General features: G+C 35.5%; 1 protein-coding gene across 2 annotated transcripts in view; it reads right to left on the bottom strand.

The window, feature by feature from the left end:
* CALCRL (calcitonin receptor like receptor) overlaps positions 1-26,881 on the bottom strand; it is a 126,624-nt gene that overhangs the window by 5,503 nt on the left and 94,240 nt on the right. For both annotated transcript variants that reach the window (XM_068968752.1, XM_068968753.1), the window contains 6 exons: positions 13,676-13,802; positions 10,075-10,228; positions 6,438-6,498; positions 6,287-6,353; positions 1,912-2,130; positions 1,714-1,755 (listed from right to left, as the gene is read on the bottom strand). In XM_068968752.1, the coding sequence (XP_068824853.1) occupies positions 1,714-1,755; positions 1,912-2,130; positions 6,287-6,353; positions 6,438-6,498; positions 10,075-10,228; positions 13,676-13,802 (670 nt within the window). The remainder of the gene's footprint in view (positions 1-1,713; positions 1,756-1,911; positions 2,131-6,286; positions 6,354-6,437; positions 6,499-10,074; positions 10,229-13,675; positions 13,803-26,881) is intronic.

Below are 26,881 nucleotides of genomic sequence, written 5' to 3'. Positions count from 1 at the left end.
TTGAGATTTGATTCCTATATGAGTAATGTACCCCTTTATATGTATATTTTTATAAGTGAGGGATTTGACAGACCTAATGAGGAATCTTTAATATACTGTCTACTGAGGTTGGAGCATGGTGCTAAAAACTTTATATTCCTAGTTTACATTAATCCCTCTGAGATTTGTGTAAGGAACTTGCTTTTATATCCTTTGAATAGAAGTACACACTGGGACTCCTTGGGGTTCAGAGTATTTCCCATGACGTTGCAGCCAGGAACAAAGCGGCATCTTTGGGTTTAAATCCACTATTGTGTCAGTGCCTTTATTCTACACTGCCTTCCATCACTAAATATTTTACTAAAGATTATGATTTGTACATTAAAAAAAAATGTCCTTTATAAATAAAATTTGTTCCTGCAGATACAAAGGTATATTTTTCTTAGTTCATACATGCTTTATGTCATACTATAGCTTTCTTATCTATATTTAATTGTAAATCCTATATAGGCAGAAATTGGATTGTCTAATTCAGTTTATATAATAATAAATTTATAGTTACATAATGAATACTATTTGAATTTTATTATCATAACAATGTATCTATTCTTCCTAACTGCATTCTCTGTCTCTACTTCTCACTTCAGAAAAAGTCACCTTTGCCCTCTACACAGCAGAAGAATCATGAAGAGACCACTTAAATATGTTTGATACTTCTATATGCCATTATAAATAAATATATATATAATAAAATCTATATTTAAAAGTAAGAAATAAAATATGAAATTTTATGTGCTAAGTAAAATATCACATAAACAAGAGAAAATATAGATTTTCATGACATGTACATGATTTCTGACATTAATTAGTTGCATAGAAATGATTCTTATAAGGTTATGTTAACTGGTTCCATGTATTGCCAGTCTGAAGCTTCGTGATAAGTTTCACAGTTACAAGTGTGCAAGTCTTATCATTTGCTGTCTGAATTTCTAAACTTTGTTGAATTTTGCCAAGATCCTCCAACAGGTTAACATGGTCAAGTAGATTAAAAACATATAAAGAGCTAAAGCAATATAGCCCAAACCACTGAGCTATAGTTCTATTCACATGCAAAAGAAATGTGGTACCAATTTCTAAAATGCCTGAAACTTTCCAATTAGGAAAGCCTTGGATAAAATCCTGAAATATCTCAGAACACATTGCCATGTTATGAATTAGAGTACTTGATTATGTTTCCTAATCTACTGTCACTCTTCTGTGCATAACTGGGTTTAAATTTTTAGAAACCTTTTTTATTTGACATAAAAATGTTTCCAAAGACCACAGTGTGGACAAGGCCAACAGAGAAAGAGAGAAAATTAAAATGAGGCAATTTTATTTCCCATTAGAGTATATGTTCGATGAAGATAAGGATTGTCTAACCCTGTGCCTAAGATTAAGTCCAGAATTAGTAGGATCAGTTCAAAAGGTAAGTTGAAAGACTAAACGAATGAAAGTCATTGACAGAATATTTTAAAGTGAGTCTGAATTTGCCCTAACCTCAACTGTAATTTGACCTGAACTTTTGGGAAGAAGAATTGCATATATTCAAAGAGCCTCTACGGTTCTTTTTTCTGACAGAAATGGAATTTGAAATACTTATTCCTAGGGGATTTATGATTCTTTCTCTTTTTTAAAGGAAAAAAATGGATTACAAACACAAAATGATAAAAGGAATAAAATCAGTCACCATACCTCTCCATTAAAGAAGCAGAAAATTGTAGATACCAAGAGACCCTGTAAAAGAAAAATAGAATTATTTGATTCCAAATAGAAAAGATACATTTTTTGGTAATCAATTTGCTGTATAGGTAGTCAAAAATGAAGTCAAAGCTACATGTAAATTTACAGCCAAACATCACAAGGTGCCTTCATGATGCAAGAACACCATACCTGATAGTGCATGAGGATGTTTATGATGTAATCATATATCTCTTCTGCAATCTTCCCTTCAGGTCGCCATGGAATCAGCACAAATTCAATGCCAAGTAATGGCACCAGGATAAGCGTAGCTCTCACAGCTTTCATGTAGAGATTGGATTCTGCTTGGTGAGTAACTTTTAACTTGGTGATAAGAACACGTACAATATTTAATAGGAAAAAAAGATTCACCTAAAAGAAAATAAAATGACATATAGAAATTGTTTCATATTGTTTGGGAACGCATGTACACCCATGGTGGATTCATGTCAATGTATGGCAAAACCAATACAGTATTGTAAAGTAAAATAAAGTAAAAATTAAAATTAGAAAAAAAAAAGAATCTTTACTGAAGAATCACTGATTTTATAAATCTTAGAATATATTCAGTACACAAGAATATGTTCTGTTGAAGAGATACTTGCTTAAATGTTCATTTTTATTTCTGCTGTTGAATTTTTCTTTTATTTTTTTCTCCAGCTTTACTGACACATAATTGACATTATTTACGTTTAGGTTGCATAGCATAATGATTTAATCTCACATATATTGTGAAATGATAACCACAATACATTAAGCTAATGTCAACCATCTCATACAGATACCGAAAAGTATCTATGTATTTATGTGTATATATATATATATAAATTTCCTTATGCCGAGAACTTTTACAATTTATTCTCAGCAGCTTACACATTTATCATACAGTGGTGATAACGATAATCATCATGCTGTACATTACATTCCTTGTTCTCTTTCATCTTACACCTGGGAGTTTGTGCCTTTTGACCATCTTCACCCAATTCCTCCATCCCTAAACCCTAAGGGCAACTGCAAATATGATCTCTTTTTTTCTATGAGCTTGTCTATTTGTTTAGATTCCACATATAAGTGAGATCATACAGTGTCTATCTTTCTCTAACTTATTTCGCTTGGTGTAATGCCCTCAAGTTTCATTCATGTTGTCTCCAGTGTCAGGATTTCCTCATTTTTTGTGGCTAAATAGTAATGTGTGTGTTTGTGTGTGTGTGTGTGTGTGTGTGTGTGTGGTGTGTGTATCCTTCTTAGGTTGTTTCCATGTCTTAGCTATTGTGGATAATGCTGCTATGAGCATGGGGTGCAGATATTAATATATTTGTTAATATGTTTTTGTTTCCTTTAGATATTGGAATTGTGATTTATTAACTTAAAAAGTACATTAATTTTAATGGACTTACATCTTAAAAAATAAAATTATGGTGGTATTATTGTGGACCACATTCAGTTGGGTAACATCTGATTGTTTTGCTTAGTTTATTTTCTTATGCAACATTTTAAAATCCTGCTATGATTAAGAAAACCAAAACTTTGAATATTTTAATCCCAAAGAAAGGAAACAATTGTTTGTAACAAAGGCTAATTATTTTGTCTCTACTCTGTATTAGTGTCCAAACCAAGTACTTTCCAAATATGTGTGTGTGTGTTAAGTTGCTTTAGTCTTGTCTAACTCTTTGCGACCCCATGGACCGTAGCGCACCAGGCTCCTTGGTTCATGGAATTTTCCAGGGAAGAATAATGGAATGGTTGCCATGTCTTCCTCCAGAGGATCTTCCTGACCCAGGGATCAAAACTGTGTCTCTTATGTTTCCTGCATTCGTAGGTGGGTTGTTTACTCCTAGGGCCACCTGGGAAGCCCATCCAAATATGTATTCTATCATAATATCCATTTTCATATTTTTAGTTTTTCCTTCCTGTGTTATTTGTGTGTGCAACAAAAATCATCCTAACTCCCCATTATAGTACTATAATCTTCTTCATCCTTATGAAGAGGCTGAATCACATACTTAAACTAGTTGATATTCAACCTAGATCATCCTAGGGTTAAAAAAAATTTGGCACCCAGCAGAACCTTCTGTTAATTACTTTCTATGATTTTAAAGTCCTATGAATTAACAACTTTCCCCAAGAGAAAAGGTTCCCTTTGAAAGGGAGACATAAAACTTCAAAAATATAGTGTTTAGGAAATGAGCAGAGTTCTACAGAAATATATTTCTCTCTCTCTCACTCTTTGGCTGAATCATACTTTCTTATCTTCACCCATGTCAATATCTGTTATTTTGTCTATTTCCTCTATGCCCATTCCTTATGCCTTCCATAGAACTACAGATATTAGCCCCAGAAAAGCCACTTAGGGCTCTTTTTCTAATATGCTGTTCTCTTTCCTTTTTTCTCACCTGGACATTTAGCATCTGTGCTTTGTTTAATAATCTAAAATTTTCAAACTGCATACTATATGCAATTTATATCTTATATACTTCTATTAATTGGAAAAATAATGATAGTATCTCATCTAATCTAGAAAGCAATGGAAAAATAACATACATTTGCTGATTTGAGGCATGTACTATGAAAACAACTGGGCATAAAAATATTCCTCTACCATTCTTTTAGAGAATTCAATGGAGCATATGCTTCAAAAATAAACAGCTAACTATAGTCCTGATGGAAGCACATCTATGAAAAGAAACATGGTTACAGACATAGGAATGTCTCTGTTAAAGACAAAAGCCACTTAAGCCACTTCAACAGGTGTTAAAATGAAATGTGATGAATCAACACATCAGCTGCTATTCCACCCATCCTACTGTATTCCCTCCCAGGGCATTCATTAATATTTTGAAAGTTTCGACTAAGTGGAAATTACCACCAACCCATAGAAGAAGAGGTGTAATTCCATTTTATCTGTTTATAAATTTAGAATATTTTATAATCCTGATATGCAAAAATCACAATTATAAAAATCAGTATAAATTTTGCAATTGAGATGCCCATTATAAGAAAACTTCTAAATGCAAGTGCTTCTCCAAAATGCAAGTCTGATTTAAAATGTGAAACTAGAAATGAGAATGTCCTCCTGATTTTTTGTAAATATTTCCACTTATTTTAAATACAAATAGAGCAAGAATCGTGAAGTTCAGAAGAATTACATCTGAATCTCATCTATCTTAGAGAAAAACTAAGTAAGTAAAATAGAAGAAACATACTAACTCCAACACCCATAAAGTTCACATAGGTGGTAGGTACCATGGGACATTTTTCACACTATGATACCACGTAGGCTCACAGCAGGAAGCCTGAGCTCAGTGGCAACAGGATTCCTGAAAGTACTCCCCTACTAGATTAGCCAGCAATCACTTAACTGTGCACTGAAGTGAGCTAAACACTTCTCACTAAACACAAATTAAATGCATCCTCTCAATTTCCCTTTAGCAAGATCTCAAAAGTGCTGTAGCCACTCTATTACCACCCTGCTTAAGGGGAAATGTAGCAGAGGAAGTCTGAGTGGAAAGAAACTGATTGCGGTTGAAATATTTTATTTATAAAAATTGTGCAAAAAACACGTGACCATATAAACAATCGCTAGAGCACCTCCCAAGACCTTGGAATTGCCCAGTGAGAAGACCTAGAGCTTAAACAAAGGCAGAGCATTTTATCCTGGAAGAAAAAAAGGGCTCCTAATCTTTTGTCAGGCCAGAAAAAAATAGAAAAAGGGTTATGCACATAATGTGGATTTTCACTTCCTTTCTTACCGAGCAGCTAGATGGGCTATATTCCTATGTAACATTTTATCCTAATTGCACCACGTTCTCTTTCCTCCTTGATGTGGACAGCTCCTTCAAGAACTGTGCTAATTGCCGTTACATTTCTCACTTGTTAAGTGCATTTATTATTTCCTTACCCTTCTGATTTAGAATTTTGATTGCCACCCACACTCACTAGACCCCTCCTCTGCCCTCCTCTGTTGTGCTCGGCACCCTGGAGCCTCTGAGACAGCTCTGAGGACCACTTCGTCACCAGACTTTCTTGCCCTCAGACTTTTGCTGCATTTGGCCGATGGGAGGACCAGGAGATCAGAGCATGGGCAGAGAGAGAAGTTTGAGTATTTCTTTTTCCTTTTTCCCTGTTGGGCTGTGGTTTTGGCAGTAGCTCTGTTCCTCTACCGAAGGCCACACTTCCTATTGGGCCAGCCCTCCTAACACTTACCCAACCCCAGGAATGCTATTCTGTCCTCTCCTCTTCTCTCCAAGTCTAGCTATGATAATAACCTCCCACTGTTGGCCCCTGCTGCCTCATCATCCTTGTGAATTAGTTCCTTTACTCTTTTTACCAACACTTCAAATAAGCCCTCCAGTTATTTTTAAAAAACCCTCAAATAAACCAACACCTTCATTAAACCCTCTTCGATCAAACACTGTGAGTATGCTGTCTATGTCCACTGAAATCCTAAAGGATATCATAGGCAAGATGTTTCAAGAAATAAAGTTGCGCTGTGAACAATGATGGAAAAAGGAGCATTTTAATTACATACCAATAAAGCAGCACAAATTGGGCCGTGAATAATGTAGAGAAGTTGCGTATCAGAACTGATCCAGCAGCTAGGGAAAAAAGCAGGAAAATTATGTTGAATATTTTCATTCTACTTTACTTCCAACTGAAATAAAAAAGAGAGATTATCTTACTTGTCATTGTAATATAATCTTCTGGCAACAGCGTGAATACAAGCAGGAATCAGTGGAAATCCTGTAAATGTCAAACAGAAAATAAATAGGCAACTTTCTCTATAGATGGAATTCCTAAAATATATCATGAAACTTGGAACTCAGAGATAGTCTAGGAGCAAAAATAACTGGCCATTATATGCCTATCAAGTAAGTATTATCTGTCTAGTTGAAGAGTAAATTTGGTAAAGTATTAGGTATCTATATTTTCAAGTGTGTGAGTATAGTTTATTCTAATATGAGTCATTTTGAATCAGTGGACTCCAGGGACTAAGTTCATAAATGTGCTGCCTATTCTCAGATGCTTAAAAGGAATTCAGAATCCACATATTTTCTGTAAGATGGAATTGGCCAATATTTTGTAGATAATCAGATGTGGGAAGAAGTTGAGACTGACTACGTGAAGAAGAAAAGAGAAAGATGGTTTATATATCAGAAATTTTGCATGCTCTTAGCATTCTAAATCAGATATTTTCAAGATAGAATGAAGATATCTTTTATAAAGGTAACCTAGATATACTAATAGCCTAAATACGTGGGCTTCCAGGTGGTGCAGTGGTAAAGAATCCACCTGCCAATGCAAGAGACACAAGATATGAGGATTTGGTCATGGGTTGGCAGATCCCCTGGAGGAGGAAATGACAACTCAATTCAGTATTCTTGCCTGGGAAATCCCATGGACAGAGGAGCCCGGGGGCTACAGTCCATGGGGTTGCAAAGAGTTCCACACAACTGAACATACATACATACACACATGGGGGTAACTGAGCAAAAACTGCACTCACTTGGGAAACATATATCTGATATTTTTATATTCAATAATATCAAATGATCAACAGAAATAAATTCTATTTCACTGAAAAAATAAAGATGGTGTGTTTATCAGTTCAGTTCAGTTCAGTTCAGTCACTCAGTCATGTCCACACTTTGGGACCCCATGAATCACAACACGCCAGACCTCACTGTCCATCAACAACCCCCCGAGTTCACCCAAACTCATGTGCATCAAGTCGGTCATGACAGCCAGCCATCTCAGTCTTCTTGTCCCCTTCTTCTCCTGCCCCCAATCCCTCCCAGCATCAAGGTCTTTTCCAATGAGTCAACTCTTCCAATGAGGTGGCCAAAGCATTGGAGTTTCAGCCTCAGCATCAGTCCTTCCAATGAACACCCAGGACTGATCTCCTTATGATGAACTAGTCGGATCTCCTTACAGTACAAAGGCCTCTCAAGAATCTTCTCCAACACCACAGTTCAAAAGTATCAACTTTTCGGCGCTCAACTCTCACATCCATACAAGACCACTGGAAAAACCATAGCCTTGAGTATACAGACCTTTGTTGGCAAAGTAATGTCTCTGCTTTTTAATAATTTGTCTAGCTTGGTCACAACTTTCCTTTCAAGGAGTAAGTGTCTTTTAATTTCATGGTTGCAATCATCATCTGCAGTGATTTTGGAGCCCCCCAAAATAAAGTCTGACACTGTTTCCACTGTTTCCCCATCTATTTGCCATGAAGTGATGGGACCAGATGCCATGACCTTTGTTTTCTGAATGTTGAGCTTTAAGCCAACTTTTTACTTTCCTCTTTCAGTTTCATCAAGAGGCTCTTTAGTTCCTCTTCACTTTCTGCCATAGGGTGGTGTCATCTGCATATCTGAGGTTATTGATATTTCTCCCAGCAATCTTGATTCCAGCTTGTGCTTCTTCCAGCCCAGTGTTTCTCATGATGTACTCTGCATAGAAGTTAAATAAGCAGGGTGACAATATACAACCTTGACGTACTCCTTTTCCTATTTGGAACCAGTCTGTCGTTCCATGTCCAGCTCTAACTGTTGCTTCCTGACCTGCATATAGGTTTCTCAAGAGGCAGGTCAGGTGGTCTGGTATTCCCATCTTTCAGAATTTTCCACAGTTTCTTGTGATCCACACAGTCAAAGGCTTTGGCATAGTCAATAAAGCAGAAATAGATGATTTTCTGGAATTCTCTTGCTTTTTTGATGATCCAACGGATATTGGCAATTTGAACTCTGGTTCCTCTGCCTTTTCTAAAACCAGCTTGAACATCTGGAAGTTCACGGTTCATGTATTGCTGAAGCCTGGCTTGGAGAATTTTGAGCATTACTTTACTAGCATGTGAGATGAGTGCAATTGTGTGGTAGTTTGAGCATTCTTTGGCATTGCCTTTCTTTGAGATTGGAATGAAAACTGACCTTTTCCAGTCCTGTGGCCACTGCTGAGTTTTCCAAATGTGCTGGCATATTGAGTGCAGTCCTTTCACAGCATCATCTTTCAGGATTTGAAAGAGCTCAACTGGAATACCATCACCTCCACTAGCTTTGTTCATAGTGATGCTTTCTAAGGTCCACTTGACTTCACATTCCAGGATGTCTGGCTCTAGATGAGTGATCACACCATCGTGATTATCTGGGTCGTGAAGATCTTTTTTGTACAGTTCTTCTGTGTATTCTGCCACCTCTTCTTAATATCTTCTGCTTCTGTTAGGTCCAGACCATTTCTGTCCTTTATCGAGCCTATTTTTGCATGAAATGTTCTCTTGGTATCTCTAGTTTTCTTGAAAAGATCTCTAGTCTTTCCCATTCTGTTCTTTTCCTCTCTTTCTTTGCATTGATTGCTGAGGAAGGCTTTCTTATCTCTCCTTACTATTCTTTGGAAATTTGCATTCAAATGAGAATATCTTTTCTTTTCTCCTTTGCTTTTCACTTTTCTTTTCACAGCTATCTCTAAGCCCTCCTCAGACAGCCATTTTGCTTTTTTGCTTTTCTTTTCCATAGGGATGGTCTTGATGCCTGTCTCCTGTACAACGTCATGACCCTCCGTACATAGTTCATCAGGCACTCTGTCTATCATATCTAGTCCCTTAAATCTACTTCTTACTTCCACTGTATAATCATAAGGGATTTGATGTTTTTGGTACCTCTATATCTCTACTTCTATTATCTGATTGGGTAAATAGATAGATGGATAGATATATAAATATAATTTCAGTTTTGTTTCTGGAAACTAGTTCTATTGCATTCCTTTTTAACATTTTATGTTTCTTTTTATTTCAGTTATTTTAAAAATATGCTAAAAATGAATTATTTTTTGCTTTGTGAATAACAACACATCAGATGATTGTGTGGGAAAAGATTTTTTGGCTGTCAATTCAATTACTGCATCCTCTACTCTTAAAATGATATATATTTTTTTAACCAAGCATTTTTAGAATAGAAGTTCAAAGCTAGTTAAGACCAATGTCCTCATTTTGTACATGAGGAAAAAGGAAATTCAGAATCGTGCAAAGACTAGATCCTTTAATTTATAATTCTATTGTTTTAGTCACTACATAGTCAGCCAAAACATACACTGGAATATTAAATACAAAAAAAATACCTGTATCATTAATTGTCCTGTACTTACTAAAAACAGTGAGTCAGTGGCACTTTAAATATTTTAATTTACAGCAATAAGCAAAGGTTAATCAGCTGATATTGTTTTAAAAATGATTAATCATAAGTATATTTTTATTACAAAGGAACTCTGCATCCTTCAAAAGCTTTTTTAAAAGATGGATCAGTAGATATGCATAATGGCACTTACCCCAGCCAAGAAAATAATACCACATCAAGTGCTGCTTCTCTGCAAATACAGCCACTACAACAAGCGTATGTAGGTAAATGCCTTCACAAAGCATCCAAAAGTAGTTACAGCCCATCAGGTAAAGATGAATGAACTGGGACACTTTACAACTAACCTGTGAGGGAAAAAGACAGTAAGATATACTTTATACACACACACACACACACACACACACACACACACACATATATATATACACATATGTATGTATATATGTGTATGTTTTTTAGCTGTGTCACACACCTTGGGGGATCCCAGGTCCCTGACCAGGGATGGAATCTGGGCCCCAGCAGTGGAACCACAGGCCTAACAACTGGACCACCAAGGGATTCCAGAAAGCAATCAATATTTAGTTGTTTATAAATGAACATGTAAAACAATATTCTAGTTTAGTTTAGTTATACAAAAACACAGAATTTTCTCTCCTCTACACCAAATTTTTCCCACTAATGATTCAGATTTTTTAAGTCCAGTCTTCATTCCTATCTAATGGTGCCTCCTCAAAGTATTTAGCCACTGACTCCAGAGATTTATAATACATCTCCCAAGAAATATGCAAATTCCAAATTTACTACACTTAGTGGATGTGTATTTTCTTAATATTGTTTTAGCTATTGTGTAATTACAAGTAAAAAGTTTGCCCATGAATGACTTTATGTCTGTTTTTACTATGTCATCATGAACTCCTTGATTGTTACATTCTATTGGAAAACTTGTAATAATTATATTAATAATTTTAAAAGCATTCATGAAACGTGCCAAATACTTGAGGAAGCCTTGCATGCTACCAGTGCATATGTTTATTAAATAATATCTAATGAACCCATTCTTTTTTTTTTTTTAATTTAAATACAGGATTTGAGGATTTCATGTAGGTAAAAGAAGGAAAAGTTATGCTTTTCCTTCCTCTTTTCCTGAGGTCTTCATTTTTTTTTTTCTCCTAAAGAGACAGGAAGAGAGATTTAAATATTGCATAAAGAAAACACAGAGGAGTAAGAGATATTGTTTACTCCATCAACAAGAGGAATAAATTTAAAGCTCTCCCAGAAATACACAGCCAGTTACTCTCAGCAACTCCAATTTTCAGACTGGATCTCAAACACTTAGTGGGTATTATCATTGTTTTTAGAATAAGAAGCTTTTTTCACTGAAAGGAAAACTGGAAATTAGATGCACTAGAAAAATAAATAGTAGATTATCATAGAGTACTAGTAATAACATTTATGCATTGAGCTGGCTTAAAAATATTTTTGTGTGTATTATTTTATATAATCCCCAAAGTAATTCTGAGAGGCATGCTTTATATCACTAGTCACATATTTTATAGACAAAAAAACTGAGTGTTGAAGAAGTTAAATGATTTGCTAATATTCATACAACATCAATCAAAGCTACACTCTGAACACAATTTTGTTTTCTTGATCATATGTTATACCTTCTGACTGAGGATAATTTAAAAACTGTTCAAATACATCTGAAATATGTATGATATCAAACACATTGTATTAAATGTTCTCTCAGAAATATAGCTGAGTTATTTACCTACACATATAGAAATAACAAGCCTCATATATAAAATTTTATTTGTATAGTTTTTAGATACACATATCTAATTGGGACAATTTCCAGGTGGCTTAGTGGTAAAGAATCTGCCTGCCAATGCAGAAGTCACAGGTTCGATCCCTGGGTTGGGAAGATCCCCTGGTGAAAGAAATGACAACCCACTCCAGTATTCTTGCCTGGGATATCACATGGACAGAGGAGCTTGGTGGGCTACAGTCCATGGGATCACAAAGAGTCAGTCATGAGTAAGCCCGCAGAACATACAACTGGGCTTCCAACTCCTGATTTAATTTAAAAAATTAATCTATAAACTATTATGATAAAAAAGCATACTGCAGAAAAACATTGTTATGACAGCACTGGTGTTATAAACAGATAATAAATTGTCCAAGAATATATTAAAAGTAACTATATTACATTTTGCAACTTATGTGTTAAACAGAACATCCTTGTATATAAGCATAATATTTAGAGTCTCTTTCTCTGAAGCTTTATGACAAAACTCCAAATCTCCTTGCTCTAGAGAAATGCACTCTAAAATGGCAGGATATTTGCCTTTTTTTTTTTTTTGCTAATTATACTCAAGTGTTTTCTCACCCAGTGACTTTAGAGTGGAACATATACAAGATTAAGCAATAAAGATGCACACGTGCAAATAACGCAGGGAATTTTAGAATTTTGGAAGTCACCCTAAAAGCACATGTCAAACACATATGAGAAGATTGGTTATTGACTCGTTGAGGCAAAACACCTTCCCTTCCTTCATTTCAATAACTAGATAACTTAATCTTTAAAAAACTACTTTAAGTATGCATATATACATATGCATACAAATCTACATCCAAAACTGTAGTATAGATGCTACAAATATTATAAAAGCAGGAAATTAAAAACCTCAAACTTACGATTGCTATTTATGCAGATATTTTAATTTAAATATAGCTTAAATGCCCATAGAGTTTAAAGAAAATATATACCTTTATATAAGTAAATGTCAGGTTGTTTTTAAAATATAGTTTTTATGTTATGATAGTTTCCGTGCTTATTTTGTATGTCTTTTGATACTTATCATAAAACCTGTGCTTCCAAAGCGATTATAGGGAACGTTTTATAATGGCTTGCTGAGGCTATTAGGATTGGGTAGAGTACTTTAAAAACATATATATGGAATTTAGAAAGATGGCAATGACGACCCTGTATGCAAGACAGGAAAAAAGACACAGCGGTGTATAACGGACTTTTGGACTCAGAGAGAGAGGGAGAGGGTGGGATGATTTGGGAGAATGGCATTCTATCATGTATACTATCATGTAAGAATTGAATCGCCAGTCTATGTCTGACGCAGGATACAGCATGCTTGGGGCTGGTGCATGGGGATGACCCAGAGAGATGTTATGGGGAGGGAGGTGGGAGGGGGTTTCATGTTTGGGAACACATGTAAGAATTAAAGATTTTAAAATTTAAAAAAAAATAAATAAATAAATTTATATGGAAAAAAAATAAAAATTAAAAATTTAAAAAAAAAATAAAAATTTTATGTTGGTAAAATTTAACATTATACACATATAAGCAATTTCTCCCCTAGTTTTATTAACTCTTTTAAGTCAGTCTGATATCAAGCATATGATTTACATTTCCCATTTTCATGTCCTGTCTTTTTCTAACTACACAGAGTTAGTTGCTTTGATTGATTTTTTTAAATTTGATTGAGTAAATATTATGTCCCACCAGTCGCAAGATTCTAACCATAAAACGAGGTGAAAACGTGTAACATATTGGTAACTGAAGCAAAGTATTTTTCCTTTTGCTATTCAATATTTATAGCTTGGGGAATATTGAGATATATTTATAGCTACATATACATACTCTTTATGTGTCAGACATAAAATATGCATATATTAGTACTTAATTGTATGTATATACATGTATGAACCCCTGCTCCCTACCTCTCTTGTTTCTTCCCCATTAACCCCTTGAACTTAGACCTTATTTTACTTACAGGATTTGTGGCCACTAAGGCCTGGTTGTTGGCCACTGCAGTGAGATGAATGATGGTTATGACAGAATTACAAACAAAAGAGAAGAACAAATTTTTGTGCAAGGTAATCCTTTGGCAACTTAGGCTCCTAAAAGGCAAGAGAAACCAAAGTGTGTTGACATAAAATGTTTCTACATTTTGTGTTAACAATCATTCAAATGAGATACATTCACAATTCATAGCAGCTGCTCCAAATTTGGAAGAAGTATTTTTTCTCCCCAAGATTTACTCATCTTAAAATCTTAATTAGGGAAAACCTATAATTGCTTAAAACATAGAGACACATGAGTTGGTTCAGTACAGGTAGACATATATAAGGACAGGAAATTTGTACAAGGCCTCTACATAAATTTCTTCCCTTAATCTCTCATCATGATTAATATTCTAATTCATTCTGAAGATGCAGAAACACATATTAAGTGTAGATAACTGATCAAAAATCATGCAGCTAATTAATTTGAAACTTTGAATTTCTCATCAAATTCTCACATAGACAAGGCTCTTTTCATTATGCCACACAGGCAGTTCTATTTATATAGTCTTTTTATGGTTATTTATGGTTGTTCTGTTTGTATATCTCCTGTATGGTAGCAGTGATTATGTAGACCAATCATGAGAAAAATAACACTGTATTTAGAAGACACAAATTTTTGCCATAGACATGAATCAGTTGTAGGTGTACATGTGTATCCCCATTCTGAACCCCAAACCAGCACAATATTGTAAAGTAATTAGCTCCAATTAAAACAAATAAATTTAAAATAAAAAAGAAGAAATTTAAAATAAGAAAAGAAGAAATAAAGAACTCTTTGTCAAAGAGTTGATAAAAATATAGATTTAGCAACCAATGAGATTCATTCAGCTTTACTAAACTTTTTTTTTTCAATTGGCCTACAAATAGGTAAGACATAAAAATATTACCTCTTTTTACTGGAAGTTCTCATGTGTAAAACAAAATTTAAAAACTGGCTAGATGGAGTTCATATAGAAATAGATTTCAGGAGCAGATGTCATTAATGACAAGTACTGCTGCTCTTTAGCTTGAATGCACATCTGCTCTACAAGATTGTATATGGCTGCCTTACCTATGATCAAAGACCATCTCAAGTATTACCTCTTTTATGAAGAATTATTATGGGTAAAGTTTTAAAACAATAGACAAGATTCTACTAGAAACTGAATACTTAATATCAAAATAGAACATATATGTAGGAAGACATGAGAAATCATTTCATTAGAAAGACTTAAAGCTCATTTTCATTTTTACACAATTAGGCAATTAAGATGATCAACCTAGATAATCCACCCTATATAATTCAAGCCAATGACTTCTACTTTGGAAATTTTAAGAAGGTTTTAACTATCACCTTATATTAAATAGACTGTATTCCCAGGATATTATAGTTAGACTGGGATGCCAAGGTTGTTTTCTATATTTTCAAGTGCAAAGTTTAAGCTGTATTGTCTTTGAAATCTCTTGCAGCTATAGGTCTATGATCCTACGTATAGTTCTAGTAATTTAAAGGATTTGAAAGTGAATCCAATCCAAATCAAGATTTATGGAATTTCAATGCATGCCTTTCACAGAAGTGGGTGCTCTCAGGGAAACTTCTCTGAAAGGCTTCATGAACAAGATGGCCCACAAATCAATCACTGTGTGTGAGACAGTCACAGACCAACAACTGTGGAATCCATCTGGAGTCCATCAAAACAGAAACAGCTGGTATTTGCATATTAAAGAGTCCTTAATTTGACTTGACTTTGCAATGCATGATAGTAGTGAGAAGCAGACAGGGATCAAGAAACGGTGTAAAAATGATACTCTAAAGAGAACACTCTTTGAAAGTTTCTGAATAAAGGAGTGGCATGAGTCCTGCTATTTCAGTGAAGACATCACTGAGGCAAAGATGGCTCTATTCTTGATAAAATGCCACAGCAGTGATGAGTGTTTTGTGTTCAATGAGAGTGAAGAGAATTAATGAACATGAGAAGTCTAACAAAAATATTCTTTTCAAATCATCTATGCACATTATGTGTAGTTTACTTCTCTTAATTTAGAACTCTTCTATGTTAAAAATTATGAACACAAAGAATTTGTCCACATGGTCTTATTTTTAAATGCCTGTCTTGAGTTTACCCTGTGTCTATGGAATACCAGCTATTATTTAGGGAAAGACTGCTTTCCCATGCAAATATAAAATGCCCATGCCCTTTTTTAGTAACAGAATTTAGATAACTCAGCTACCATCATGGGAAAAAAATGTTTTCCTTAACTGGGTTGTTTTGCCCTTTTCTGCTGAACACACTTATATTCAGGTCCATTGGTTAAGACATATATATACACACACAAAATTTCATAGTTTTAAAATTATGACCACAAGAGTAGGAGGGTTTGCTTAGACAGCGTCAGAAATATTTTTTTTAAGAACTAAATTGGAATGAATGAAAACAAACTTTAAAAAAGGTTTTCAAAAATAGCTATTCATGATAGAAGTAGGAGCTGAAAGATATGAGCTGAGGAACATAAAACAAACAGAATTTATAACTGTTGATATTTATAGCATTCACATGTGAAAAGATTGAAAGTAAGTAAAATAAAATGCCAACTGTAGTTAGTTGGAAAACAAATTTAATTTTTCTTGTGTTCATTTAAACTTCCTTCTTTTCTCTATGATAGTTTGTATTTTTGTTTCTCTGAGAATTCTCACTTTGCTAATGACTACTATCTCAATCTAGCTTGAAAGTTAAAGATTTAAAAATGAGCTGCTGGTATCTATTCTCATTTAAAATTGTGATTATTGTGATTACAGACCAAAAAAAAAGCCCATGTTTCTTATTCTTTTACTATGTGAATATACCACACTTCCCTCTAGACCCAAACAATGCCATAGGGGGCTTCCCCAGTTGCTCAGCAGTAAAGAATTCATCTGTAATGCAGGAGACTCAGGAGACATGGCTTTAGTCCCTGGGTTGGGAAGATCCCCTGGAGGAGCGCATGGCAACGCACTCCAGTATTCTTGCCTGGAGAATCCCATGGACACAGGAGCCTAGTGGGCTACAGTCCATAGGGTCTCAAAGTATCAGACACAAGTGAGTGACTAAGCACTATACCATAGTGTGGGGAAAATTTTGAAATGATAGAGTGAAATTCTGTTGTAAATGACTTATTGAAATCAAAGCCAAACAAATACTTGAGAGGACACATGAAATCATTTCAATAGACATGTAAAGCTTATTTTGAATGTTTTACAAAATTATGTTAATAAATTGGTCAACATAGATAACCTGCTATATATAACTCAAACCACATACTTCTGCTTTAGAAATCCTGATATTCCATTTACTCTCTATATTGTTGTAACATAGTGCTGCTGCTGCTGCTGCTGCCACTAAGTCGCTTCAGTCGTGTCCGACTCTGTGCGACTCCATAGATGGCAGCCCACCAGGCTCCGCCGTCCCTGGGATTCTCCAGGCAAGAACACTGGAGTGGGTTGCCATTTCCTTCTCCAATGCATGAAAGTGAAAAGTGAAAGTGAAGTCACTGAGTCGTGTCCAACTCTCAGCGACCCCATGGACTGCAGCCTGCCAGGCTCCTCCGTCCATGGGATTTTCAAGGCAAGAGTACTGGAGTGGGGTGCCATTACCTTCTCCTGTAACATAGTGAACTATTGTCAAATCATTTTCAGTTTGTTTTGTATAAAATATGTCCTACTATCTACAACATTAGCCTATAACTTTGGTTTCTTTTATTTATTCCTCCATGTTCTGTCCAACTTAAATGTAGACAAATGCTATCTGACATGATTTATATCAATGTCTAGTGGTAAAAATGGTTCACATTTTTCTAGTGATGCATACTGTTTTCTTTTAAAATCATTCATTAATACATATAAATACATTAGGCCAAATAAAATTAACTTAAAAATAAAAACCAAAATATGTATTTGGTAAATACAGTGGTTTGTTTAAATGAAATACTAAAATAGTTAGGTATTTTTTCAAATGCTAACCTGCAACCAATATAACCTATTCCAAATTTTTAAAAGTGATTATATAGGCTTAGAGATTGTTTTATGAAAATCTCTCTCTGCTTTCTTTAAATGTTATCCTAGTATAACCACAGAACAGAAAATGTGGTTTGTGGGTCTGGATTGTTTCCATTTCATATTCTCTACATATAATTATTTTAGAACACTACTTCAATATGCACTTTTGACAGAGTTATATGCACTAAGTTATATGCACAATATGCACTAAGCAGAGTTATAGAGGCAGCTGGCATAAGTGTGTCAACAAACCCATTATACACCATGTGTAATGTAACCATGCCTTTCAATTCTCTCTTGGATCAACTAGAAGCAGGTAACATCAAGTCAGAGTGAGTTTTGAAACCTGACCTGAGATTAAATCTGGGCTGTACCACCTACTGAAAGTGCGACTTTGGACAAGTCATTTAAAATCCATAATCTTCTGTTTCTTTTCCTTCTCTACAATATAGGATAACAATAGTACTACATAGGATTGATTGGAAGGTTAAATGAGTTAATCATGTCTAGTGCTTAGTATAATATCTAACCTATAGTGAATATTCCAAGTTATGTTAACTATTATTTTTAACATAGTTTTCATATGGCTAATTTTAATTAAATTCTCTAACAGTTTTCTCTCACAAATAATAAAATAGCATCATTTTGTGTGAGAAACATAAAACTACCCATGTTTTAAGTAAGTCGTGTCCAACTCTTTGTGACCCCATGGACGGCAGCCTACCAGGCTCCTCCGTCCAGGGGATTCTCCAGGCAAGAATACTGGAGTGGGGTGCCATTTCCTTCTCCAGGGGATATTCCCTACCTAGGGATCGAACCCAGGTCTCCCACATTGCAGGCAGACGCTTTAACTTCTGAGCCACCAGGGAAGCCATAAAATGGTGTCTTGTCACCTTTTTATAAAAACGCAAGAATTTAGCATCAGAAAGACAATTTCCATGTGATAAAAGGGCAATGGGTGAAGCAACCTAGATTTTCTTCCTTAGGAGTTTTATCCTTGCTAGCATTGTCTGCAAATTACCACTTTCCTTACCATGCTGACCCCAGGTATCATGCTTCTCTATAGTCAAAGTTAGTGTTGTCACAGTATGAACAAAATACTTGCCTTTGTTTTCCATTTGGTTTTTTTGTGTGTGTGTGTGTTTTCTTTTTGATTTTTTAAAATTTCAGTTTTATTTATTTATTTTACTTTACAATATTGTATTGGTTTTGCCATACATTGACACGAATCCACCACAGGATTCAGATTCATGTACATGTGTTCCACATCCTGAAACCCCTCCCACCTCCCTTTCCATCCCATCTTTCTGTGTCCTCCCAGTGCACCAGCCTCAAGCACCCTGTATCATGCATTGAACTTGGACTGGCGATTTGTTTCACATGTGATAATTTACATGTTTCAGTGCCATTCTCCCATATCATCCCACCCTCATCCTCTCCCACAGAATCCAAAAGACTGTTCAATACATCTGTATCTTTTTCTGTCTTGCATACAGGGTCATCGTTACCATCTTTCTAAATTCCATATATATGCATTAGTATACTGTATTGGTTGGAGAAGGAAATGGCAACCCACTCCAGTGTTCTTGCCTGGAGAATCCCAGGGACAGGAAAGCCTGGTGAGCTGCCATCTATGGGGTCACACAGAGTCGGACATGACTGAAGCAACTTAGCAGCAGCAGCAGCAGCATATTGTATTGGTGTTTTTCCTTCTGGCTTACTTCACTCTGTATAATAGGCTCCAGTTTCATCCATCTCATTAGAACTGATTCAAATGTGTTCTTTTTAATGGCTGAGTAATATTCCATTGTGTATATGTACCACAGCTTTCTTGGTTTTGATATGAGATAGAAATTTCCAAACTAGTTTACTTCATGCTAATCCTGAGCAAAACTATTCATGGAAGGAGAAAATACAAGCAATGAAAGAATCGCCCACCCTACGGTGTACTGCTTCTTTATGCTAATTTATCCAATTTAATTTCCCAAATGCTCAGCTTTTCCCACAAGAAAACACAAACCATGTATCCGAAAGGAAAGCCTGTGCCAATCAGAATAGTGCCAAAAATAACAGGAAGAAAGCAATAAATATATGGAAAGAATAAGCAGTATGGCTACTTTTTGTCTACTGGATACAGAACCTTGAGTTGATGAAATTACTTGGTTATATATGACACAAAGTAGACATAACCTCTAGCATTAACTCTCTTTGGAGGCTGCTGGTGATCCATTTGGCCAGATTTGGAAAAGAGTCCAAGAGTGTTTCAACCCAGGTGCCCAATGAAGTCCTGCTAGAGAGGTCTCCATCACAGGCCCTCCTCCCATGCCTTTCAAGATTGTTCATTTAATGTTACATGTAAGTACAGGCTTAATAAGGAATAGACATGTCCATTTTATGTGGCCAAATAGTTTGTTCTGAACTGCCCCAGTGTAAGTGAACTTCCTGGTCTCTTAATGGGCAGAGAATTAAAGAAGAAATAGTCCGGCCTTCTAAATGCATGTGATTCTTACACAATCTCATACCCCTCAAAACAAAACAAAACAAAAAAAACAAGCAAAACCAAAAAAGACCCACAAAACTGCAAAAGTAAAAAGCAAACCAAAAACAACCCTTTTAGAGATAAAACTCATAATAACAGCAGACATCATAATATAGGAGGCTTTACAATATTCCAGCCACAGAGATGAGTACTTTACATTCATTATCTAACTTAACAACCCCTTGAAAATATCATTATCACTTAATAAAACTAAGGTAAGTTGCTTCAGGTCACAATCCTATTAAGTCTCTTAATATTCATTTAGTTATTTACAACTATTTTTAATGCATAATAATATATTTTTTTGTGCACAGTTTCTACATAACCAGGGAAGCAGTTGTGAACAATATAGAGCAAAATCCTGATCTCATGTTACTCATGGAGGATAAATGGGTACACACATTCAGTTCAGTTCAGTCGCTCAGTTGTGTCTGACTCTTTGTGAACTCATGAACAGCAGCACACCAGGTCTGCCTGTCCATCACCAACTCCCCGAGTCCACCCATACCCGTGTCCATCGAGTCGGTGATGCCATCCAACCATCGCATCTTCTGTCGTCACCTTCTCCTTCTGCCCTCAATCTTTCCCAGCGTCAGGGTCTTTTCAAATGAGTCAGCTCTTCGCATCAGGTGGTCAAGGTATTGGAGTTTCAGCTTCAAAATCAGTCCTTCCAATGAACACCCAGGACCGATCTTTAGGATGGACTGGTTGGATCTCCCTGCAGTCCAAGGGACTCTCAAGACTGTTCTCCAACACCACAGTTCAAAACCATCAATTCTTCTGCACTCAGCTTTCTTTATAGTCCAACTCTCACAGCCATACATGACCATTGGAAAAACCACAGCCTTGACTAGATGGACCTGTTGACAAAGTAATGTCTTTGCTTTTTAATATGCTGTCTAGGTTGGTCATAACTTTCCTTCCAAGGAGTAAGCGTTTTTATAATTTCATGGCTGCGATCACCATTTGCATTACATAATGCAATTCTAAGTAGTGTTATATGCTTTTTAGAAGTTAAAATAGTATTATGAGATTGATAAAGACTGTGCTTTTTTATACAATTCATAACGTTCTAACAGCAAGAACTGGGGTGGTTTGCCATTTCCTCCTCCAGTTTAATGTCTCTGCTTTTCAACACACTATCTAGGCTTGTCATAGTTTTCCTGTCAAGAAGCAATCGTCTTATGATTTCATGGCTGCAGTCACCATGTGCAGTGATTTTGGAGCCCAAGAAGATGAAATCTGTCACTACTTCCACTTTTCCTCTTCTGTTTGCTATGCAGTAATGTGGGCGGATGCCATGATTTTAGTTTTTTTTAATATTTAGTCTTAAGCCGGCTCTTTCACTTTCCTTCTTCACCCTCATCAAGAGGCTCTTTAGTTCCTCTTTGCTTTCTATCATTAAAGTGGTATCATCCACATATCTGAAGTTGTTGATGTTTCTCCTGCCTGTCTTGATTCCAACTTGTAACTCATCTAACCTGGCTTTTCTCATGATGTGATGAGCGTATACGTTAACCAAACAGGTGACAACAGACAGTCCTGTTGTATTCCTTTCTCCATTTTGAACCTATCAGTTGTTCCATACAGGGCTCTGACTGTTGCTTCCTGACTTGCATACAAGTTTCTCAGGAGACTGGTAAGATGGTCTGGTATTTCCATCTCTAAGAGTTTTCCACAGTTTGTCATAATCCACACAGTCAAATGGTTTAGTGTAGTCGATGAAAGAGAGACTGTTGTTTTTCCGAAATTCTCTTGCTTTCTCTATAATCCAGCGAATGTTGGCACTTTGATTTCTAGTTCCTCTTCCTTTTCTAAACAAAGCTTGGACATCTGGAAGTTCCTGGTTTGCATAAAAGATCTTCCTAGCATGGGAGATGAGAGTGATTGATGGTTAGCACATTCTTTGGAACTATGCTTCTTGGGAACTGAGATGCGGGTTGACCTTTTCCAGTCATGTGGCCACTGCTGGGTCTTCTGACATAATGAATGCAAAACCTTGATGGCATCATCCTTTAGGGATTTGAATAGTTCTGCTGGAATTTCATTGCATCCACTAGCCTTATTAACAGCAGTGCTTCTTCCCAGTGGTCATGTATGGTTGTGAGAGCTGGACTGTAAGGAAGGCAGAATGCCAAAGAATTGATGCCTTCGAACTGTGGTGCTGGAGAAAACTCTTGAATGTCCGTTGGACAGCTTGGAGATCAAATCAATCAATCTTAAGGGAGATCAACTCTGAATATTCACTGGAAAGACTGAAGCTGAAGCTGAATCTCCAGTGTTTTTGTCATCTGATGCAAATAGACACCTCATTGAAAAAGTCCCTGATCGTGGGAAAGATTGAGGGTAGAAGGAGAAGAGGGCATCAGAGGACGAGATGGCTGGATGGTATCACCAATGCAATGAACATGAACTTGGGCAAACTCTAGGAGATGGTGACGGACAGGGAGACCTGGCATGCTTCAGTCCTGGGGATCACAAAGAGTCTGACATGATGGGGCAACTGAACAACAAACACTATGGCCAGAGTGAGGGAAATACTCAAGACAGAGCTGAAACTGGAGAAGATAGGTGAGAAAAACATTCCAAACAGAGAAGGAATCCTAAGTCCAACTTTTTTTGTTTGTTTTACAAAGTCAAAGCTTAAGGTTTTTGAGCAGTAAAAAGGACAGAAAATCTGAATAAAGCACAAAGAAAAACTCCACACTGTTTTTTAATTTTTATATTAAAATTAGGAAAATTAAATTCAAAGAGCATAAGTTACTAAATGATTTTTTGATTCTGCACCTCATACTTTTATGTTACATCTTAATGTTCCATCAGCAAATGCTAACTAGATAAGTAATATCCAATCATTCTTGAGTTTTGTTTTTCCTAACTACTAGGAAGATGCTATAGATAGAGGGCTTACTTTGCTTTCTCCTTGTACTTAGTCATATCAGTGAATATGGTCACGGAAAGTCTACAAGAGTAGAAGGTTTGTTGTTGTTTAGTCACTAAGTTATATCCGACTCTTTGTGACCCCATGGACTGTAGCCTGCCAAGCTCCTCTGTCCGTGAGATTTTCCACAGACAGAATACTGGAGGGGGTTGCCATTACCTTCTTCAAGTGATCTTCCTGATCCAGGATTGAAGCTGCGTCTCCTCCATTGGCAGGAGGATTCATTACCACTGAGCCAAATGAGATTGCAAATCACATTATGATTTGGGGAAGAAAGATGTTACTTATGTGCCTTCTATTTCAAATTATGAAGTTTTAATCCATTCAAATAATGGTCTAGTTTTTGTATCAAGCAGCGGGTTATTTGCATTCTTAGAACAATTTATCATTTTGTTCCCATGAAAATTTACTTATTCTTAAATAGTAATTATGTTTGAATATACTTTATAAATACACTTATAAATAGTTTCATATTTACAAAAAATATCAACATAAATATGTTATCTTTAATATATAGTTGTAGTTTAAATAATAAATTTACTCTTTAAAATAAGTCCAAATTCTTTAATTCAGTTATTTACTTTCTATTTCCATACTTGGACTCCGCTATAAACTAGTACTAGCAATTACGTTATAGAGGAACTGGTTTTTGTTAGAGTAAATCCATTACTTCTTGTAACAGTTTGTCCTTATTTAAATCTGATACTCTAATGTGGAAATGCAATGCTTTTATTATATAATTACACTGGACATATTTAAAAACCTTTCCAGCCAAGACTAACATTACTAAATAGGAATATTTCACCTCTCATCACATTCATTTTGAGAGGGAAAGATTTTTCAGCACATTGATTAAATTAATTAATTTGGAAATGGACTCACTGAGCATGCCCTAATAAAACATTATACGAAAAACCAGTTAATTTAACAACATCCAGTGTTAAGCTGAAAGAAGCCTAGGATACATACAATAGGATAGAATGTATCTCAGAACTGTAGGCACAACAAACTAACAATGAATATACTCTTATCACAAGAGTGGAGAAAACAAGGACGGTCCTGGGCAGGCACTCAGAGGGATGTGACTCAAGGACCACTGTCAAACTTCATTTTTAAAAAAAATTTAAATTAATTAATTTATTTTAATGGGAGGCTGATTAACTTACAATATTGTGGTGGTTTTTGCCGTACATTGACATGAATCAGCCACAGGTGTTCATGTGTTCCCCATCCTGAACCCTCCTTCCATGTCCCTCCCCATCCCATCCCTCAGGGTCATCCCAGTGCACCAGCCCTGAGCTCCCTGTCTCATATCGAACCTGGACTGGTGATCTATTTCACATATGATAATACACATGATTCAATGCTATTCTGTCAAATCATCCCATCCTCACCTTCTCCCACAGAGTCCCAAAGTCTGTTCTTTACATCTGTGTCTTTTTTGCTGTCTTGCATATAGGGTCATCATTATCATCTTTCTAAATTCCATATATATGCCTTAATATACTGTATTGGTGTTTTTCTTTCTGACTTACTTCACTCTGTATAACAGACTTCTAAACAGTGCAGATTTTCCAGATTTTACACAGCCTATTTAAGTCATAGTTCTGGTTTGTGAAAACAGGTACATCAGTATATGGTTTGTAGAGGAAGACTCTCTTTTCTCTGTTTCAATGTAGGGTTTGTTTAAATAGTTAGCTTTGTTCAAAACCAATTTAAAGATTCAATCATAAATAGTTTTCAGGTGAAAAATTATAGCTTAGAGAGGAAAATCATACTTGTTTGAATTTCAAGAGCTATATGAAGAAACTGGAAATGAGATAAAGGTTCACAATATTGATTGAATATTTTCATATATGATTTTAAAAAAGGTGAGAATTTGTGACACTTGCCCTGAAAGCAGAAATGTAAGCATTTTATTAAGCTGAGAAAGCTTTGGTCTATCAACTGGATAGATTTTTTGTTGTTGTTGCATTTTATTCAAGACATTATCTCAACTACCTAGAAATGATATCATTGTCTATATAGGTGCAAATATGAAACTTGGCTTTAAAATTATTTAGAAGCACTCCCTGAAATGTCAGCAAAATTAAGATGATTAAAAAAAAAAAAGCTACTTTTCCCACATGCAAGTTACATGTGCTCTTTTATGTCTTTTGTCTAAGTTAAACAAACAGCAAGATTTGCTATGCTGTCAGATATTAAACAGTAATTAAAATTTAATTTAAAGCTAATTCCAGTAAAGCCTATTTATTTTTTTATCTAAAGGGTTCTGCTTTGTTTTTCCAAGGATCATTATGAGTAAAAGCCTCTCAGGGCTTGGCAAATCCTAAAGTTCTGTCTCTCTCTCTTCCCCTCCCTTTCTGTTTCCTTTCTTTTTATCTCCCACTCTCTTTCTTTTAATTGACTCTAATATAAAACTGAAGTATATCTGGTAAATAGTGTTTCATGTTCTCTGTTTCTAATTTAAAGCATGGCCAAGTAGCAGACTTTTCTTTTTTCTCTCTAAATAAAAAATAACAAACAGTACCCTAAATCAACTTTTTGTACAGTCTTGGTTTTTATTAGGATGGATGAGTGACCTTCAATTAACAAATGAAAAATAAAAAGCTGCTTCTACCCTCTGCTAAGCAAGAATGACTGCAGTTTGAGGAGCTGGGTTCAGAAGCAGAAGTGAGGTATTGATAGATTTTTGTACACACAGTGATTTCATGTGAAACATCAGCTCCCCAAAGAATTATTTCCAGGTTAGTTGGAAGAAAACAAAGATTTCTATTGCTCCTGACTGTATGAACACGCTTTATTAACCATTCAGTAAAGCATTTTCTGAAATGTCCTTGGTCTTCTTTGGATCTAGCTGCAGGGTATCCTCTATTGTTTTACACAGATACTTCTACTGGTTAGAATTGTAGAGTCTTAGTCTAATGTCTTTCTTTGTTGATGGAGACAACAGAGGCCAGACAAATTCAAGGGACTTGTCCAAGGTCACAGATAAGTCATGGGAAGGTGCATCCTACAAAAGTGTTTCCAAATCCATTCATGTTTTCATTCCTTAAAAATGTGTTAAGTGCCTACTATGCACAAGATTACATACTAAGTCCTGAAACATGTAAAGAAACAAGCAGTGATGACTCCTGCTCTCATGGCACTAACTTTGTCATGTTCTTTCCATTATTTCTTATTTTAGCACACAGTTGTTTTGTGTTGATAGCGGCTTTTCCTATTTTAATAGATAGTTCTGGGGAGTATATAACAAGAATGCATTAAAATCAAAGACTACAAATTCAAGTACTGAGTCAGCTATGTGGTATATTGTGGACATAAACAAAGTTTTATTATTTTCAACTAAATTTTTAAAACTCAATCACAATTTTTACTGATATAATTATACAATGAGTTGTTCATTCATTGTGTATTGATTTTGAGGTAGGAGATAGATGGGCTCCAGGTTGGACCTTTGCAATCAACCAGCCTCACTACTGCCTCACCAAGATCAATTTTTCTATGGGAATGTTATTAACAATTTCTTTTAAAAATGTGGCACACATAAAACTAGAAATTGTATTCTTTAATTATATTTTTAAAGACCTCACTGTTAAAATATGCCCATCAGGGCTAAATGTTTATATAAAATCTTTCAA

Source organism: Capricornis sumatraensis, chromosome 3 (genome assembly GCF_032405125.1).
Source record: "Capricornis sumatraensis isolate serow.1 chromosome 3, serow.2, whole genome shotgun sequence".
Classification (NCBI taxonomy): Eukaryota; Metazoa; Chordata; class Mammalia; order Artiodactyla; family Bovidae; genus Capricornis; species Capricornis sumatraensis.
The sequence above is the reverse complement of the archived record's forward strand: the minus strand, read 5'-3'. Positions and strand labels throughout refer to the sequence as shown.